Source organism: Lutjanus erythropterus, chromosome 13, assembly GCF_056507025.1.
Source record: "Lutjanus erythropterus isolate fLutEry1 chromosome 13, fLutEry1.hap2, whole genome shotgun sequence".
In the NCBI taxonomy this organism is placed as follows: Eukaryota; Metazoa; Chordata; class Actinopteri; order Lutjaniformes; family Lutjanidae; genus Lutjanus; species Lutjanus erythropterus.
In genome coordinates, this window is record NC_139329.1 from 845,222 (window position 1) to 867,019 (window position 21,798).

The following is a 21,798-nucleotide window of genomic DNA, read 5'->3' on the forward strand; positions in this document are numbered from 1 at the left end:
CCCTTGTCACTATCCTCCATGATTAACACTGAGCTGATAGCACATACTGGAACACTGTAATCAATGTCTCTGTACTGATAAAGAAGTACAGAGTGTGTGTGTGCATGTGTGTGTGTATGTGTGACCTTATTATGTGTGGGTTTCAGCGAGAAGTGATTCATTGCCACGAACTGCAAGGATTCATACATCAATGTAATCTACACACACACAAACACACACACACACACACACACACACACACACACACACACACACACACACACACACACACACACACACACACATTGTAGCATACTGACACACTATAAACCACACATCATAGCCGTCTGCACACAGTCAGTATGGAACTGGCAATCACTGAGATAGAACACTGGACCTATTTCATTCTTGCACTCTTTCACACACACACACACACACACACCCACCCACACACACACACACACACACATACACACACTCAAGCTGTGCCACACATGCGCAGTCAAGGACATGTGAGCAATGTACACTTACAGATTACAGAATCTACCAGAAACAATCCAAATACAGAACATTTGTCCATACAGTAGAGAAAAGGAGACTGTAGTTTAAAGGAAAATTTCAGCTTATTACAACATCTCATTTATAGTTTTGTCTATTATTCCTATGACATTTGGGAACATGAAAACTACAATGAAATGAAAAACAAGGACATGTTGTAAACAAAGCTGTTTGTGGTTGTATTTGCTCCGTTTCCGGTCCGTTTTAACCAAAAACTGCTCATCTAATGAAATTAGGTATTGCAGTGAAAACCCTGTGCTGTTGGCCTTGAAAACATTGACACATCACACATTCCTCTGACCTGTTTGTGATCCATAATTCCGGAAATTATTGACATTGTCAGACAGCATTAGTGCATTACTGAAGAAAATATTGAGCCTTTTTTCATTTTCATAATTGACAGCATTTTAATATTGACATCAGCACAGTATTGATTCTTAGTTATTGACATTGTGTCATAAAGCATTTCATAAACAGCTCTGTTACGAGGAGTTCAGACAGAAAAGAAAACAAATTTTCTCCTCTCAACAGCAATCTTTATTTCCAGAAATCATGACCCTGTTGTTCAAAATATTCCACAGGCCTTGATGTGAGCAATTTCATGTAGGAACTACTTTCTTTCTGCAGTAGAAACTAGCAGAACAACTTTTTTTCTAATAGAAAGGGTGCTCAAGCCTTCAGTGGGTGCTTCAGTGGTTACTTGGTTCTTTCTTTTTTGACTTTTTTCAAATGTATCTTTTTGGTTCTTTGAGCACCACAAGCCAAGCACCATTTAGTTCCATTATATTGGAGAGAAATCAGACATCTCTACAGCTGATATCTCTAAAATTCTGCAACTCACTCCAAAAATACCTAGTTGAACAAATACCACTACAGGTCAGGGGAAAAATATGTATTTCTGATTTTGTGGTGAACTGCCCCTTTAAGTAGGGATCTTTTTTTCAAGTAGCAGATAAATCAACACTTCTCATACTAAGAAACCAAACCAAGTGAGTCTGTGTTTATGCTTGGGGGATGCACACACAGGGGGTGAGGTGGAAGTGTTATTCGCTTAATGTGGCACCCACAAGTAAAATGACACAACAATACAACACCTCGCTACTGCAGGCAGGTTGGGAAGCAAGTGCAGATAAATTTGCCCCGGCTTTCTCCTTTAGAGCTCTCTTGCACTCAGCCGCTGTCAGTTTATGAGCAGCAGGCCTGTCCTTCTTCTCAGCCAGTCCTCCCAACACAACACACAGACCCCATGATAGGTGAAAATGTTTCACTCAAACTAACTATTATTATTATTACTATTACTATTATTGACTTGCGTGAATGTAAGAATGGTTCATACAGATAAATTCATTATTGAGTGATGCGATCAGATACCAAATATCAATGCTGTGCATACTGTATTGTCTAGAGGGCCTTCAGTATTTCAAATGTTATATTTAAATATATTATATTTGACTTAATTATTAGATTATTCTTTTCTAATTCTGATTAGAACCTCATTTTCTATCAACTATGCTCCAGAAAAGGGTTACTGTCCTGAAAACAGCTAAATAAAGTTATCCAATCAGATTTTTTGTTGTTTCTAGGCAGGGTAGTCAGTAGAGCAGTTAGAGCTGGCTCACTCATTGGTTGCAACTTCATCACTGGGACAGAAGGCCACAGCCTGTGTGTTTGTTTAGAAACCGACAGGTGGATAAACCAATCACATTTTGATTTACAGTTGGTGGGACCAAAAACAATCCCCTTAGACCTTCCTAAAGGACAGAGAAAGACAGAGACTAAGCAGACTGACATTATTGCTAGCGCTGCGTTTTTCAAGGCGGACTTAAGCAACGTAGCAGAGCATCTGCAAAGGACTGTAAACTGAAATTGCACTCATCCGCAGGTCTATTAGAAAACAAATATAGCTAGGGATCTATGCTACCTCTAACTATGTGTTTGGTACTGAACCAGAAAAATCAGAATGATAAAAAAAATTAATTCTTATAGATTATCACAGCTCTTAAATATATATATATATATATATATATATATATATATATATATATATATATATATATATATATATATATATATACATATGTATGTATAACTTATCCAAACATTAGTAACAAAGTAAATGTCAACTATCTACTGCTTAATACAAGGTTAAGTACAGAAGTCTCTTGAAAAAACATTCATTATTGTTTGCTGCCCTCTACTGTTTTTTTTTGTTTTTTTTGTATATGGCAACTACACACTACAAACACATGTCACAAGCTACCTGCTGCTTGCTGCTTATTGCAGCTTATCTTTTTCCATTTTGCTGCATTTTTGGTGTCTGGCTAAGTTTTGGCCAAGCTGAAGTCCCAGCTCTAATCATCACAGTTCGCCACTGGTATTATCACATAATAATCTATTCCATATGAGTACACTAACTGAACAATATTTTAGCTTTGCATGGATTTTATACTTTGACTCACATTTCACCTTTAACAAATATTGCACATCCTGCGATTTGAAAATTGCAGTAGATCATGACTTTGCTAAAGTTTTTATCAACTGTTCAGCGCTAGTAAATATCTTTAGTAAGATTCATTCAGATCAAATTGTGTCACAGCAGCGTAAACAAACAAACTGAACGTGTTATTTACATGAAGCAGTGAGGGTTGGAGAGAGGTTACACTGACAAATGAAAGTGTGTTAACCCTGAGATTACAGCACCATAGTGAACATTCTCACTGCTAAATGTCACATCTTAATAAAGCCCAGCTTTTTGTTTCAGTGTGTGAGTGAGTGTCAGTGTATGTGGTGCTGATTTCAAACAGTACAGTACTCTCTTCTTTGCTGTCCATTTCTCCCACATCTTTCATCTCTTCTTCTCTCAGCTCTACCTCCTCCTCTCTGTCTTTCATTCACACTTGTTGTTTTCTCTCTCACTTTCTCTCTTTTGCTTCCTCAGTTTCACACCATTCTCCCACTTTTCCTTCTTCAGGCATTAAATTAAAACAATGCTTCCTTATCACAGAATGCCTCTCATTTTCTTGGTTTCCTGCTCATTTCACTAAATTCTCTGTGACTAGCGTGAAAAACAAGCACTCAGTGTGGAAGCAGGCCTGTGTTACTCTCTCCTACACACAGTGGTGGGTGGAAACAGAAGTCAGGAATCAGTGTAGCAGCAGCAGCTTCTTTTTTCTCCACAAAACGGATCAATAATGAAGTGAGGGTTTGTTCTCTATAAAATAATCAGCCTCTATCACATCACACATCCTTTTAATTTCTCTTTTTTTTTCTTGATCTTTTCTGCCATCCCTGTTGTGAAGAGATATTGATAATGTAAGTGATCTTCTTTTCCATATAGCAAATGTGAAGTTAAATCTTTCCTAGCCATTTTCTTTCCAATCGTTGCTGTGCTTCGTGATCCTAATGCACTGTGATGTGTTGACTGCTGGCAGCTGAAAGGCTTCACATAGTATCAGAGGGAGGGACACTGAGGAGGACAGAAGAAGTGGATCCCTGCTCAGGATCCAGCAAGAAAAAATACTCTATTTTACTGTCCAAGAAACTTCTGAAGCACATTGAAAAACTGCCAGCACAGTGAACTTTACACAGCAGGGTGCAAGTGTGTACAGACAACCTGAAGTGTGCAGAGACCCACAATGATTTCAATAGACACTTTGAACAAACATCAGCTGTACAGCCCCAGAAAATGGTTCTTTGATTACTGAGTTTCAAATCTTTTTAAGGACCACACATTTTTAAAATGTATTTTCTTAATCATTATCATCATCATCAAGTCTGTCTTCACTGTTCATTGTCAAGGTTACATTATCATTGCTATTTATTGATTATACATTAATATAACCCAACTGACAGTAGATTTTGGGGCTAATGCTGACAGCAATATTTAGCTATTTTAGAACAATAGCAACTGATGTGTGCAATTAGTTGACTACACGATTAAACGTCGCCACCATTGCTAGTCAGCACCAGAAATACTAGTTGGTTAAACTATTTAGCAATATTTTATTCATGCACAATGCCAGTTAACTATTGCGTCTAAGGTGTTATGCAGCCACCAACCACTAGTCGGGGCTGTGGCCCCATCAGACAGCAGCCTCTATTGCCCCGTGTGTGTGCCCTGATGGCCTGTGCAACCCCGGATGATTTTATCAGCAAAGTCAGACAGTTTGAATCTAGGCTGTGACAAAACAACATGTGACCACATTCAGCACAGACACAGACATTAACCTGCGAGCAGAGCAGCAGCTGCTACTAGCACTGCTAACGTTAGCCACACTGTGCAGGCAGCTAACGTTAGCTCTGGGTCATTTATCCACCGACACTGTGATCCTCTTCAATCTGAAAGGGTGAAGCATTTAGTGATGTTGATGTTTTGTAGGTGAATGTGCAATGTTTGTATTGTTTAATACACACAGTATTTCTTGGACAGTGTTTAACATTATTAATTAATTAATTGTGTGAAATTTTAACTGCTTTCTGAGTGTTTTCTTACTGTGTATACTAGAGATGCACCGATTTCAATTTTCTTGGCCAATTCCGATTTCCTTTTTTTTTAAAAGGTCTTACCTACCGATTCCAATTTTGGCCGAATCCGATTTTCAGTCTTTGTAAGAACTGCAACTGACAGCATTCACAAACATTTTTGCAACTTTTCTTGTAAAAATGAAATTGGATGTTCGTAATAAGACACTGACTATTAAATATTAATTAAATACTATTTAAATTTTCTCCAAAGTCCTCCAGGTTACAGCCAGGCCTTATTATAGTTTTATGTTAAGATTATGAATCGGGTGAACATGATGGAATCTCGCGGGATTTCACAGGACACGATTTCATGTGATCTCCTGTGGAAGCAGATGTAAACAGACCAGAGACTGACGTGGTGCAACAGTTTGCTGCAGTAAAACTTTGCCATGAGAAAAACAGACGCAGAAGTTAAACAAGTCTGGATGAGAAAATGTTTGAGGAGACACATCAACACAGGTTGTTTATTCTTCTTCTTTATTCTCTGGCTAACATTAGCCAGCAGCAGACCAGTTTATCGCTGTCTGGCGACACCATCAGCTGCTCTGTCTTGTTGTAGACTGTCTGTCTTCTCTTTATCCTGTTCTTGGAATCTGTCACTGACACCATGCAAGCATGTGTCTTGTGTGTTTACTGAGTGTGCGTGTCTATGATGAGCGCTGTAGTGGGTGTGACGTTAAAGTCAGTGTGTCTGCTGCACATATGATGTGACCATCATGCGGAGCATGTGTGTGAATATGACCAGCACAGAATCGGATATGTGACGCTGACCGGTCAGTAACTGGTCAGGGCTGGTCACGCAGAAAACCAGCTGGTTCTGGTCTCTGGCTGGTCGTTCGGCGCATCCCTACCTAAAATGTTCGAAAGAAAGGCTCCAAATCAGAAGCACTACTGTCACACTGATTTCTTTGCTGTGATTTATCAGTTTAGACTGTCCACATTTACCTGGGCACTCTACTAATCCTGGGTTTCCCTTCTCTGACAATATGAGTCACTGCTTGGAAGCATGAGGACTGGGTTAATTTCACTGTGAGCAGCAACAAGGTTGAATTTACACAGACAGAGAGAAACGATCTGAACCAGCTCCGACTCAGATGCAGAGGGGATTTTGCTTTTCAAGGAAGCAGTGACAGCTCACATCTAAAGCACTCACACTCCAACTCCTGGTGCTGCTGAGATGCTGAATGCAGCAAGAGATGGAAAACTGACGAGCAGAGACAGCGTGTGTTTCTGGTGTGTGTTTTGCAGGCTAAATAAGAGAGAATGTAGCAGAGAGCACAGGGATACAGTGGCAGCCGATTCCACTTCTTTCCACAACAGGGACTTGATGGACTTCAGCCTCTGAGTGCTGGGTGAAATGTTGGAAAATCCCTCAGAGCAGAAACACACATTAACGCACACACATTGATGCATATACCCCACTACAAGGTGGCGAAAGGATATTCATGTAAAAATGTTGATCTTTTATCTTGACAACCTGTCAACATTGTTCTCTACTTTCACGCCACCAAGGCGCAGTGAAATGAAGTGAGCCAGAGCTGCACAGGACAGCATGTCTCTGAATTCAATGTCAGACAACACGTTTTACCAATATTTAATGCAGCCATTATTTCCCATTAACTCACTGGAAATGTATACTTTGCTGTCAGACTTTTCATTTCCATCAGTCGTTCACAGATGTACTGTTAGTCTGGATGTGCCAATTGTGAAATTTCTGGCCCAATATATACCAAAACAGGGGTGGGCAACTATTTTTCATGGGGGGGGGGGGGGGGCATGAGAAACTGATCAGGCTGCCGTGGGCCAGACACAAATGATATAAGGTCTAATAATGGCCAAATCTCTAATAATGGAATAGTCAGAAGTGTTCTATATAGGGCACTTCTATTGTTGGGTCTCCCTTTCTGAATTGCCATGTTGAATAGTGGGCTAATACTTTCTTAGCATTGTCCAAAACTTGATGACAATGGCAATGACAGTAGCAGCAAAAGCAGAAGAAGAACATAAACACCATGGATGTACAGCACTGAGTGAATAAAGTTACAGTTTAATATAGAAGATACTGCTCATTATCATTACCATAGAATACAACACTGACCCTTTCAAAATAAAGGTCTGATAACAGTTTAATGGTAAGCAAAATGCTATTGACTGTTTTTCCATAATGGCCTTGTGGGCTGCATGAAACGTGCTGCATCTGGCCCCTGCATTTTGTCCAGGTCTGGTTTATACTAACAGCTTGGCTAACAGCCGATACTGATATTTTGTGGCTATTTAATTTGTTTTTGTCGTTACTTATTGCCCCTTTGTGCCAGGGAAGCAAGAAATCTACTAGAGGTGTGTATCTCACTGACTGAGACAGATTCGATATGTATCTGGATAGCTGTTCAATGACACGATATATCTTAGACAATTTTAAATAGCAAACAATTTGGTTCAATGCAACTGAGCCCTGTCATGATACCAGAGGATATGATGCAATACAGGACAATCCAATGTGTGAATCTTTACATTTTGAGTCAATTAATGCTACATTTGTAGAGTGCTATTAGTTGCAAAAAGAAATCCTGATAGTTTTCCTGAATATAGTAACAGGAGAGACAGGGTATTAACATCATATTATGAGTCTCATGTGTAAATGAGATACTGTAGCCTAAATGAGAATCTGTGACAAACTTTGTATTTTTGCAGTAGCTTCTGAGCAAATGAAGAGGAGACACAGCAGGGGAAGGAGGGAGCGCTTGTTTTTTTCTGAGCGCGACAGCAGGCGTCCAGCAAGAGTGGTGCAGACAGAGGCAGGAGGAGAGAGAAAATGAAGGAAAGTTACAGGGCAGTTCCTTGAAGCCAAAAATGAAAGACATGCGCGTGCTAATGAGATGCATCGATACACTAGTGCTACATCAGTTTGTTTCTGATTCATGTTCAGCTTTCTACCGATGCACTCATATCTTACTCATTCAAGTCTGATGTATCAGATGCACAAGTGAATCATTACATCCTTAAAATCTACATTAAAAAAACATGGCACCTGTTGCCCTCTCATACTAGAGTTTAGTCCAACCAGTGACTTCTTCTCCAAAACAGCAGTTGGATACGCTCAGGCCTGAGCAATATGGACAAAATGAAATATCCTGATATTTTTATCCTCTATGTCAATATTTATCAATATTGCAACAATACTGTAAAGATGACTTTTGGTGCTTTCACAAAATATGAATACAATTAGATTTTTATATCAGTAATGTGTATATAACAGCTGAGTAACTAGCTAGAATAATCTGGTTAGATCAGAAAATGACTGTAACTTACTGTACACTTACTGTAAAACAGTCTTTAAAACTAGTAAAAGACAACAGGCCACATCATACATGCCACAAGATTTAGTAAGTGCAAAACTGATGTGACATAACAGAAAAAAATATCAGCCACACACTCGTGAATGTCATCTTATTTGTTAATAGGCCGACTGCAGTGGGCTGATAAAATGATGGCTCCCTAATTGTTAGTAGGGTTGGGTACCAAGGGCTGATCTTAAACAGGTTACAGGTTCCTGATCAATCAGAATCAAAATATTGATAAGGTGCTGGGTGTCAGTGCCACAATTTGTCTGCTGTTAAATAAAAACCTGTCAGCCATCTGCTTCTGATGACACGTTCGTCAGCAGCACAGGAACACGTCGTGGTTCCACTTGTGTCCTGTGGATTCTGATTAATTTGTTTCAGATTTTTTTCAAGTCTCTCTCAAATACAATACACACAAGCCAGATGTATGTTTAGAGAGCAATGGATCACTGAAATTGTGGTGCCCCTACATAGGCTTCTTTGCTAAGATGAATTCTAAAAAAATTGCTTGAGTCTGAATTAGGCAAATCAAGTGTGTGTCCTCTAAAGTTACAGTCTTTTCAGTACCAAATTGCCTCTTTATGTTTCCACCCACAGTGTTTCTTTGCTGAGGCGTGGCCGAGGGAGACCTCCCTGTAGACAAAACATCGGCAATAATCCAAGACCCAACAGACAAGACAGACCGCTCATTTTAGCTTCAGCTGAACCTTAGAACGTATCTTCACTAAGAACTAGGACTGTAGATTGTTGTTGTTGTTTAACAAACCTGAGTATGTGCTGCTTTAATCAGTCCCTCCATGATTTCGCGGGCTGTTTTGGGGAATGTTGCGGCCTACAACACCTGATTTCATGCCAGCTTTTCAAAAAAAAAAAAATACAATGCACGCTGCGATGCTTTTAGGCTTTTTTAAGCCTAAAATTGGTTGAGTCTGCATGAATTGTTGCAATCCCAACTTTCTGGAGGGATTGATTAACAGTAGAATCAGTGGGATTTGTCAGTTGCTGTTAGTAAACGCACCAGAAAGATAGTTGATTGCTGAGCCCCAGGACACCAGGTACTGGCAACTTGAGACAGCATGGATGTAATGAAAATGGATGGACGGATGGATGAAAAAATGAGAGGAAAAGAAGGTAGTGGCGGGTCGGGGAGTGAGGGGTGTTTGGTAGATAGTTGGTGATGATTAAGAGGGATTATTCTTGTATGAGTCTATGCACTGTTTAGATTAAAATGCTGAAAGAGACAGCTAATTTTAGCAAGGCAAGTGAAAATGCTGCTAATGTTAACTGTACATTAAGAGATGCAACACTAGCAACTCAATACACCATAATCATGTCAGATCTGCTGATCAAAGCGACTGCTGCCAGTGCAGCGTGATCCACTCTGAAACGTGGCTCTGAAATCCAGAATAATATGACGAGTCGACCTTAAACCCACTGTTTACAGCAGCTGACACTCTGGCTGCACGTCTTAAAGAAAATAATAAAACGGTGCACTGAGAAGCACGAGAAAATTAAATAAAAAACAACTTTTAACTTTTAACAACTTGACCAGTGGAGGGGGCGGCTGGATTAAATGAAACGGAGCCTCATAGTTCACTTCTTGTAAAAATCAAGATGCATTATTTTGTACTTGTTTTGTACATCAAAATTGGATAAAATATTTTCTAACTGACAGACTGAGAAGTATGACAAAGATATGATACATACTCTATAAGCCATGGCTCTATGATAAAAGTATTGTTCAGTGTTACTTAATGAATTCAGCTCTGATACAACATCTGATTGTGACACCATGGTGCATGAGGCCACACAGACAAGGAGACCTTCCACGAATGCCTCTGGTTCAGTCGAAGAACCATCTTGATATTAAGTTTTTTAAAACTGCCTAACCAAAACAATCCCATCAGACTCTGTGATACATTGTGGAGTTTTTTGTGGCGTTATCATCTAAAGGAAAGAGAGAAGTTCAGCCCTCTGAGTTTCTTTAGTTGCTCTTCCAAAGAAAATAGGATATTTAAAATGATTTGGGTCTGCAGTTTTGTATTCACTGCCCACCCAGGAAATATCAGGCTTTCACGGATATTTGGAGGACTGGTTGGCAGTTCACCCCAAGGAAACTGACATTTAGACTTAGATTTTTTCGCTTATGAGCGACTGAGTCATGACTGCTTTTATCATCCAAAGAAAAAGCTATTTGGAGATATCTGGGCTTATTTCCTCTCAGGCTGTGCTGTCCTCTGTCATCAAAGGATAAAAAAGACAGTATTTAGGGAGATACTGCAGCAAGTGGCATGGAAGGGAAATAATGATATTTAAAGGGAGGAATGTGCTTTTTTATGCTGCACTTAATTCAAGATGTGTGCCTCTTAAATCAGCTATTTGCTCATTCAAAGTAAGAAGGCCAAGGAACATCTTTTAGGCTCCTCTAATAAGCACTATTTTACACATGAACTGATTCAAATGACACACAGCTGAAGCATTCTAAATTTTGGTCAAGGTCAACCTGAACCAACCAGAAAAGATTTACCTTCTATGATTGAAAACAAATTAACCCCTCCTCAGGTTGGCTAAACTACCTTCATACAGTATTTTGTACAGAATTTACCATCTTTTTAAGGTGGTGTAATTTGCAGTATTTCAGTCCCATGTGTTTCCAAAGTTAAGAAATACCTGTCTGAAATCAGAATTGATTTTTTAGCTCTTATTGACAGCCAGGGTCTTGGTTTACTCTGCTGTTTACTGACCACTACATCACAGGGTTGACGGGCTCGGAGATGTGAAAAAGCTTATCGCCAAAGGCTGTCATTAAATGCTCGACCATGGCTATAGAACAGAATGCTTTACATTTCAGATTAAATTTACATGGAATGATTGTAAGGATCAAAACAACCAAATACGATCCTCAACAGACCAAAGACTTAAATGTTGTTTATGCGCTGCTGTTTGCTCTTATGTTAGTAATTAAAACATTAATAAGGGATTTAAGGAACCCATTCATTAAAGTTAGGTGCACAAATGGAGATATGTTTATGATAGGATTAAAACATTTTCTTCACTTTTTGAAGGACAGCCATTGCCTCATACACCCAGGACTGATTGACCAGGACATTATAGACTAGTTGAGGTATAGTTGGACAATACTGGCAAACAAAAGAAGAGATAACTGTCACCAGCTGGTGAATTATTCTTGTGTACTCACAGGACTGAGTGTGGATCCTTGTGTCCTTCATCATGAATGGCATATGGCAATATAATGGTCCAATTTATAAATTTTACATTTGGAGTCAGATTTTCTATTTTACATTAGTGGTTAAATTTAAGTTTTAAATGAGGCCCTGGCTGTGACCACCTCAGTTCACAGTTTGTGTAGGCCTGCATGGTGCACGTTTAAAGTTTATTCTTGGAAATACCCTGCAAGAACAACAAAAAACACATTTTAAAGCACATGAATCTCCTCTTTTTCCCCAACTGAAGAACCTTTTGTCATTACTGACATCAGGTAGACACTGGCCTATATTCTGGGGACAAGCGTCTCTATTCTGCAACTGAACAAATAGATATGACATGAAAACGAAAGAGAAATTCTGCAAATAAACCTCTGTAACCTCAGTTTAAGCGCATCGCCACAAGCAGCTCTACTGACACACAGCTATGTACGCTTCATTTTATCTAAAGCAGCAGCAGCAGCACTTACATGGAGGTGATGTTCTGGAAAAGGTCCTCGATGCTCCCGCTGCTGTTCCCGGCGCCCCCCGTGCCCTGGAAGGACAGCAACGGGAAGAATTTGCTGTTGTCGGACTTATTGCAGTAGATGTCCGTGGGCGAGCAGGTGCAGGTGGGCGGACAGTCCAGCAGGGAGCTCAGGTAGTTGTGAAAGAAGACGCTGAGCAGAAAGAAAAGCCTCCAGCAGCAGCAGATCCTGGGAGAATGACGGACGCCGAATGCGCCAAAAAACGCACCGAATCCATCCATGCTGTCACGATTCAAGTCCCCAAATTTGTTCGCAACTTTGCAGCGCAGCAGAGAGAAAAAAATGAGCCAAATCCTCCTGTTCACAGTCCGTTCCGGGGTAACGGGGGTGTGTGAACGTTCCCACCTTATTTCTCACACCAGAGTCGAAATGTTAACATAAAAAGCACATCTCCCTTTATGTCTGTGCGGATCCATATGCATGGATGTCTGTGTTTCTGTGCGTATGTGTGTGGTGGTTGTGTGTGTGTGTGTGTGTGTGTGTGTGTGTGTGTGTGTGTGTGTGTGTGTGTGTGAGTGTGTGAGTGTGCGGGTATGTCCGATTTTGATGATGCCAGTCACGGCTCTCCTGCTCCTTTAAAAAAAACACCGCCGGGGGGGAAAAGGAGGAAAAATCCGACAATATTCCAGGTGTGTGACATGAAGGGTTTGAGCGCGTGCAGTCCGGTTCTCTCTTCTTCTCCTCTCTGCATCATTTTATGTCATCCCTCCATCTCTCTCCCTCTCTCTCCTCTCTGGCGCTGTTGCTGGTACCAGGCGGTGGAAATGGTGGAGAGATATATGAAGACATGGTGAGGCAGAGAGAGAGAAAGACCCCATCCTCCGAGCTTGAAGTCCCACCTACTGGGCGCACTGGAAACTGACACAGGAGCGTGCGCACAAGGGTGAACACGCGCAGCCGCCTTTGTTTTTAACGTGGCAGTGACCTGACAGAAAGAAAAGAACAAAACTCATGGATGGTTACACACACACACACACACACACACACACACGTTCAGTTGTCTGTTCAGTCGAGGTTGAGATCTGTGGCCGAACCCGACGGACCCGACTGGTTTGGGTCGGGTCAGGCCATATTTCTCACATATTTCAATGGCTTGCTGTCGGGTTTGGGCTGTATTATTCTTATTCTTATTCTTATTCTTATTAGGAGTAGAAGAAGCATTTTTGTCTTTAAATTTCCCCCATGTATTGTCCTTGTCACTGTTTGGAAGCTTGTTAGGAAAAAATGTCTGTTAGGGCTGAAATATGCTAAAGAGTTTGTACTTAATATCGTCATAAATCCCAAAGCAGTTTATGGATTTTTTTGGTCACTTGGGGCAGCAGAACAAATTGTAAACACAACAATGACATATTATTATCTCATAATGTTGTTAAGATGAACATGTTTGCAAACTGTTGCCTTTTTACACATCCAGCAGGCACACAGCAACATTATCATTCATTTGGAGATATGTTTGTGTTCACCTCATGAAATCAAAGTCTAACTAGTAGTTTCCAAACAGTTCTGTAATAGCAGGATTTAGTCTTTGAGACAGACAGAGCCGTGAATAAAGATATCTCCAAGATCTTACAAGTTCACTGCTAATGCCTTTTTTTATAGTGAATTATTCCTGCAGTGTTTAAAATTGACAGGCTCGTTTAAAATGAACACATCTTCTTGGATTATGATAAAAGACTAATACTAAAAGAAACACAAATGTGAAAAAAAGCTGTAGTCCTTGAGAGAGTACAGTCATGGGTGCCAACTTGGGTTGAATATTGGTGGGGAGCAAAAAAAAAAAAGCCTGCCTATGTAATGTTATATGGTGTGATGTAGTGAGGAGTAGGGATTAATCTTTTCCTGAAAATTACACATTTTCTATCATGGGAACAGAAACACTCTATGTGGGCTTCAAACCTGATCACCTCAGTGTATTATCTCTTAGTATTAATTATTGAGGCAGAAGAGACATTTCAAAACTAATCAACATTATAATGAATATAATTATATATATACTTATAATAATAATAATAATAACAGCACATGTTACAGGAAGCTTGACCTTCACTGTAGTTGCAAGGATGAAATGCTGTGATCTGTCACTGTCTGATTGAACAGCCTCATGGAAGTGATATTTTCCAATTCTTCATATTTTAATCTAACGAAATTCATCAAAATAAGTCATTTGGTGTTTTCAAAGTCATTCTATGCTTAGACAGATTGTGTATTCTGTTCACATTCAGAAGCTGCTGCTGAGTGCAGCAGAAGGCTCACACCATGTGCACTGCTGTGTTGAATATAGTCGGCTTAATAAAATTAATGATCACTTAAAGTTAAACAGCAAAATTAAAAAAGTTCTCACTCACTCACTCACTCTCACAACAAAACACAAACCATGAAAATTAAACCTTAAAAATAATATAGCCTGTACTATTACTTTCCTGTGATGATGTTGATGACATGGTGACAGTGACAGTATGCTAAATTGTAGCATCAAACTTCACAGTGTCAGTGCTAATACCCAGAATTTTTTAGATTAGTCCTTTTGATGTATATTGTACATTGATTATGGTTATATTGTTAGGAAATGTTTGTTATTTTATACTCACTGCATTATTACTGAGGAGTTATGGTGGACACTTATTTATGTGCTCTCATGAAGCATGAATGGCTGTCTGTGCATAGGAGCAAGCCACCCTGCACGCAGTTTTACGTAAATTGCTGTATGTTTGTGTCGTATTGTATGTATTTTAATACAAATAATAATTGAACTGAATTGAATCTCTTCCAGTCTCTCTGAGGCTTGGACTCCTGCCTCATCTATGGTTCTCTCACACAGTCTAGCCTACCCACTAACTATCAGACTCAGAATCTAACATTGGTCCTTCAAGTCAGACTGAGAGACATGGAAAAAGTGTGTCAAGCCTCTATGCAAGAAGGTCCAGATGTCTCTACCAAGTATCTAACAGGACCTGAGGTTATGCCGTACCATCTGAGCTTTAACCACAGCCTGGAGTAGCAGTGGTACAGGGACCTGAAACCACTTGAGCCACAGACCTGCTAAAACTTGGTCAAAGAGCAAAGTCTGTGGTGCAGCAGGTCCATCTACACAAGATAGCAAACAGCGCGTTTGGCTGAGGTGCACACACGTCTCCACAGTCACAAAATATTTTTCATTTATGTTATGGTTTGGTATGGTTCCCACACAGTAGTGTGGTTTAGGAAAGACATTGTGTGTGTCTCTAAAATTATTCTCACTAACAGTGAATAAGGAATAACTAAGCCTAATAAATATCACTAGACCTGCAAAGTGTACAGAGGATGAGATCACAGCTGTCAGACAGCTGACAACAGATCAGTCAGCACAGGCCAATGAGAACTGCAACGAGCCAAGGCAGGATAGACATACAGCTACATGGACCTGGTTATCTCACAGGCCAATGGGAACCACAATTAGCCCCTTCTGTACAGCACATTGTCAGTTGAAATCCCAGTCTCCAGTAAGGGTCCCGAAGGCTTAGACCCCTACAATGCTTGAAAGATGCAATTTCACTGAGACAACCTTGGACACACTACCAAAAGTAGAGGATAGTAGTGGCAGGACAGAAGACATAAAGGAATACAAGTGTGCTGAGAAGTCAGGTCAATAGATGAATGGAGCCATGATGAGACAAGGTAGAATAGTTACATGTACAGTATGTACAGAGATAACCAAATGGCCAAATGGCTGGGATAGTACACAAGAATATCAGTGCTGAGTATGGACAAATCCCAGTCTCCAATAAGGGTCTCCGGGCCTCCACATTGCTTTAAAGCCATCAGCCAATGGAAACCATAATGAAAAGCAGGATAGCTACACATACCTGAGTATCTCAAAATGAGCCACCCATCATCATCAGTGACTGATGGGTCAGGCCCCCAGTAAGGGTCCCCAGGCTTAGACCACAAGTGTTGAGCAGAGGCAGGATAGCAGACATACAAGACCAATCAGAACCATGATGGAGATGCAAGGTCAGCCACAGCCAGAAGTGAATTAGACATGATTCACTCATCCAGCTCATTGAACAGTGAGCTGGATTGATGAGCCAAGGCAGGACAGACATACAGGGATGTTACAGATTGCTGGTTCAAATCCCAGTCTCCACAAAGGGCTTAGGCTTAGACCCCTACAATGCTTGAAAGATGTAAGCACTGAAAGGCATAATGGCTAATGGCTGAACATCATCTTCTGAGCACCTCAAGTGGCACATTGGTCATATAATGTTCCCATCTATGGCACAGAAGCCAAAACAAAAAGAAAATTATTGACCATCCTGTCTTCATTTATTTCTGTCAAGTTTTTTCTTGAGTTCTTTGCCCAGTTGAACTCCACATTAATGATGTCACCATGTACCCATATGTCAGCAATTAATTTGTTGAGTAAAACACGATTTCAATCAGAATCATGGCCAAAACTATGAAAATACAAAGTCTGTTGCAAAACTATTGAATTTTCCTATTAATTAATGGACACATGCAGTCCATGCAAACTGATATGCAGGTTCTGTTTTGGATACCTTTGAAAGAAAAAATAGGACTAGAAATAAATGCTGTCCTGTATGAGTGTGCTTCTCATATCATATCTGTCATATCTATACTGTAATGACAGTAGTGGTACAGTCTTTGTTTTTACTGTGAAACACTGCATTGCTGCTGTAGTTCTATTTATTCTTCTATGCTTTTTGGCTGAAAGGGTCTGGCCCCACCCATTCAGATAACATCAATCAGATGTTAATGTCATGACTTCTTAATGTACCTATGACCATAATGCATTATGGATGAACCATTGATTCCTAATGGCAAGTTAATGTACTGCATGTGACCAGGCTGTGGTTTCATGACAGATGGAAAGAAATTAACCTCTCTTTCTTTGTCTCTCTCTCTCTGCCCCTCTCTGTCTAGTCCCCCTTCACACACACACACACACACACACACACACACACACACACACACACACACACACACCTGAAAGGTTGATATCCTGTAAAAAATGATATTTGCTTCTGTATTGAGTCAGTTTCCTGCAGCTCTAATTGAAATTTCAATGTATTTCAGCTTTTAGCTGGTCACTTTTCAGCCCCACAGTAGCAGCATTGATCCAGAAATGTCAGTGTTGATTGGCCTGTTGGTCTAATACTTTGGTCCAGTGAAATATCGATGACTATTGGATGGATTGCCATCAAATTTGGTACATGTTCCACAGAGGACAAATTCTAAGTTCTGTATTGGACCACATATAGAATGAGACGAGATGATGAAATATGTTCAAGGACCAAAGGGAAGGGGAAAACATGTTTGATCACTGCGGGTCTATGAGTACACACACTAGACTGTAGCCAGTAAATAAAAATATTTCTTTAAAGTTAGTTCATTTCCATGTTTTCAGTTGACTTTACCATTACTTATACTAATGCAGTGACTGTTCAAAATGTACAATCTGAGCTTTATGGTCAAAATGCAACAATGGGCCAAACACCATGGCTGGCAGCTCATGCAGAGGTGCTTTAAGATGCAGTTCCTCTGATGGCCACTAGATGTTGGTTATAAGAAAATTTAGTCTAAATGACTCTCTGAAATTCTCTTTTTTCTGTTTCATCTTCTCAAAATATTTGGTAAATTTAAATTCTTCTGAGATTTAAATTGTAAGTGTGTAAATCAGTTTATTACTGTCTGACACAGTATTGTCTGTAAAGCTGCAATTGTACCATTTGGGAAACATTTTCAGATCTTACACATGCAGCTTTAAAGAGATATTACACACACAATTTTATATCTCAAAGAAATCTGCTTGTGACTGAGGCTAATAGGGAAGCACAGCCCCAAAGTCCTAGACATTTAGGGGCCTGTAAAACTATGCAAACTATTGCTTTGATTTGATTAATTGCAAAGTTGTTTTTGTTTGCACTAAAGCACAAATGATGAGTGGTTAAGGTGGCTCTTCCATTACTTTGAGGCATTGTCTCATAAAAAACCTTAAGTGCCTGTTGCTGAAATTAGGATTTCCTGAACAAGTGCTAAACCTGAATGTAGGCATCAAAGCAAAACACCTACGTATGACTTAACATATTCATCAGCCATGTTTGTCCACTGTAACATCACAACCACTGTCCACATATTACTATAGGAGGCGTAAAAGAAAGTCTGAAAAAATTGTGTGTGTTGTAACACTCCCGGTGGATGTGTTTATGTGTGTGAATCTGACAGCAAAACGGTGACAGAGAGAGAAAAGACTGGCCATTAGAGAGACAGAGTGTGATCGATGTCAGTTGTGAATGAGGATGCTGGCTGTCGACAAAATCAGCTCTCCGACAGCCTCATGCCAGTTAGGTTACCATGACAACAGAAGATAGAGAGAGACACAGAGAGAAAGAAAGCAGAGGAAATGTGGGACAGAGATGGACTCTATGCTGCTAAAGTTAAATACACAAGCAACACAATGAGCAGCATGAGAGACTGATGGAGATGTTTGTGTTCTCTAACCTGTGGAGGCTTTACTGCATGGATGCTGCTCACTGCATCCTCAATGTACAGCAGCTGACAGCTCATCAAGCTGAATGACAAGTGCGGGGGTGGGAACAAGAGTGTCTGTGAGGGAGGAGGGCGGAGCTGACAACACATTTTCTGCCATGAAAAGTTGAATATAAAAGCTTTAAAGCAGCCACAGAAGAATACAGTGTTCCATTATTTAACAGAAAGACAAAATGACAACTGATTGCTTCAGTAAGATGCATCATTGTTCACAGCACTATACTGTGAAAAAAAAAAACATTTTTTTAAATTTAAAGTACAGAAATTACTTACAATCTAGATGCAAATTGCTTAATCAGTGAATTAACTTTGTTAGACTCAGGGTTTGTAGTAATTAATCACATTCGGTCACTACTGTAACAAAGTTATTATTTTTGGCATAAGTAATAAACTAGTAATTCTACTGCACAAGTAATTTTACTTGAGTTAAACAGAAGTTTACTCAAGCACATAAAGTTTCTGGTACCAAACAAAATCCCTGCTTTGGGGATACGACTCTCTGATGACCCTGGAAGTTCAAGGGGCAGTGCCCTGTGAACCCCAGGTTATCAAAATTAACACGATTGGCTTGCAGGTCTCCCCGGGAGGTGCGACTAAGAGATTGCAGGGAAAACAACATATAAATCCAGTGATTCTTCTCATATAACTTGCCCAAAACACTACCTACAACACCATCGTGGAAAATGACAAAGACATTAATTCACAAACTGTGCGTATGAACATTTTACACACAAATCTGGAATTCATCAATATTTTCATACCTGGATCTGAATTTTTCACACTCTGTGAATAAATTTCCAACTGCTTCTGACCATGCGTACACAGACTGGCTGTCATAGAAAATGCTGAAGCACACCTGCAAACATATTTCTTCATATAGACAAATATGGGTGTGATAGTATGCAGCTTGCAGACAGCGAGCACAAGCCTGTTAGTTTAGAATGATTCTGATTGACTAACATATGCATGGTGGTAAGAATAAATTTGGCTGCTGCACATGTTTCATCAATCAGACAGTAAGTTTGCTTGGGAACTTAATTTGTGCACACAGTAAGAGCATTTCTATGCACGTTAGTAAATGAGGACCATTGTGAGTTTTTTTGTTCGAAATCACATCATGTAATCATCATCAGTAAACAGTGGGACCTATTCATCTCTCACTGCCAGAGGTAGAGGCTGGTGTCCGGGGGGAGGTGTGTTAAAGACTTAGTAAAATCAGCAATTTTTTAAGTTGTCACAAACACTACCTACTGCTACATCACTGTTGTCTGAAAACACTGCACGAGGCAGAAGAGCCTAGAGACTCACATGGCGAAAACAATACCAGTCACACGTTGTTGTTGTTTATCAATATTAAGACAAGGGATAGACATTTACTTTTCATTTTTATTTAAAACAAAGTTATGTAAGAATCATTTCGCAAAATGTACATGGTATACACAGGAATTTGACTTGGTATTGCGGCACTGTGGGTCAAGAAGCTAATAAGTTTAGAGAGACAAACTTAAAGGGTTGATGAGTTAAATAAAGAAATATGTACAAATAAGAATATTATATATATATACCGGTAGGGTCAAAGGTTTTAGAACACCCCAATTTTTCAGTTTTTTTATTGAGAATTATGCAGTTCAATGTCTCCTTGTACTCTGAATGAAAGCATAGAACAAATGCACAATTGAAGTTAAAAAAAAAATCACGGAATCAATTTATAAACTAAAATGTAGTCTTAACTTTTGACTCATCAAAGTAGTCAGCTTTTGCAGATATAACTGTAATGGTCAGACTGTATTTGTTTGGGGTGCCAGTTAGGTCAGCGCCTTACAATACCTCGTCTGGGTGTGAGTCAGTATTATTATTTTTTTTTAGTTGTCAACTGCACATTAGTTCAAGAAAATAAGAGAAAAAACTCTTTTTCCCTTAAAGAAAATACAACCCTTCCCCAGCAAGGCCACAAACAACACAGAACCACTGCATTAAGATTGAGAGCAATCACTGTACTGAAGCAAACAAATCACAACAACAAGTCAAATAGTCCCTTCCGAAAACTCAAAGAAATCCAGGCTGGAATTTTCCTTCCAAAGGAAAGGATTCAAAACAAAAAGGAGAGTTCAGTTCAGTCTTTTCCCCAAAATAAACAGCAAGAAGGAACAAAAAAGAAGAACAAAAAATCAACTCACGGCTACAACGAAGCGAGATTAATGGGTTAGCAAGATATGTTGAGTTTAAAGCCAGGGTTTTCAGTTTCACGAAGGTGGCTGTCTTTTAACCTGGCTAGATCACCATGGTAACTGATGCTAAACTCATAACCTGATTGGGAGCAGGTTATGTTCAGAGTTTCAGATTAAATTGTTTGTAAAATGCGTCGTTCTTTAACTTATAATTGTCCTAACAAGGTTGTTTATGAGCGATATAGCTTATAAACTGAGGGAAGGTGTTAACAATGAAAAATTGTTGAGCTGTATGTTCATAATATCACCGAACGAATCCATATTAATGTAAAAATGAAACAGCAGCACAAACTGAATGCATCACGCTGTCATGGTAACCTCCGTTTGGTGATGCAGAGTCATTTTTCCTGTTTGCTCCAGATCATATTAACACTTTAAATTTAGATTAGTGGCTCGCGATCGCTTCATTTCATGTGGAAGAAGAGTCAAATGACAAGAGTCAAATCATTTTATGTGAGCGCACACAGAGTCTGAAGACGAAAGCCAGGATGAACAAAGTGAGTTGATAACCACCATTGTGATACCTGTTATCTCTGATTGTGGTTTTAGGCTTTGTTGATCCAGATCATGCAAAGAAAGCCTGGCTGTGTTGAGCTTGCTTCGAAGTACAGCCCTCCGGAGTCACCTCTCGTTAGTTCAGTCCAGTTAGTCCAGTCCACGTCTCTGTCAAGTCAGTCAGGAGTCACCCCACAGACACTGCAGCTTCAGGAGATTGAATAGGATATAATCCACTAGTACGTCTCTCCGGTGATTAAACAACCAGACTTCCATCCATTCAGATTTCCGCCACACGGCCTCCAGCGAAATACGTGGACTATTGAGAACGAAAAGAAAGATGCACGGCAATGTATTCTTCCTCTGCAGGATGGCC

At 39.8% G+C, this 21,798-nt stretch overlaps 1 protein-coding gene across 1 annotated transcript in view; it reads right to left on the bottom strand.

The window, feature by feature from the left end:
* Positions 1–12,941, bottom strand: part of LOC146315960 (NT-3 growth factor receptor-like) — a 262,392-nt gene extending 249,451 nt beyond the window's left edge. Inside the window, exon 1 of the mRNA XM_084734986.1 lies at positions 12,097–12,941. Within this exon, the coding sequence (XP_084591112.1) occupies positions 12,097–12,374 (278 nt within the window). The 5' untranslated portion in view covers positions 12,375–12,941. The remainder of the gene's footprint in view (positions 1–12,096) is intronic.
* Between the last annotated feature and the right edge of the window lie 8,857 nt (positions 12,942–21,798).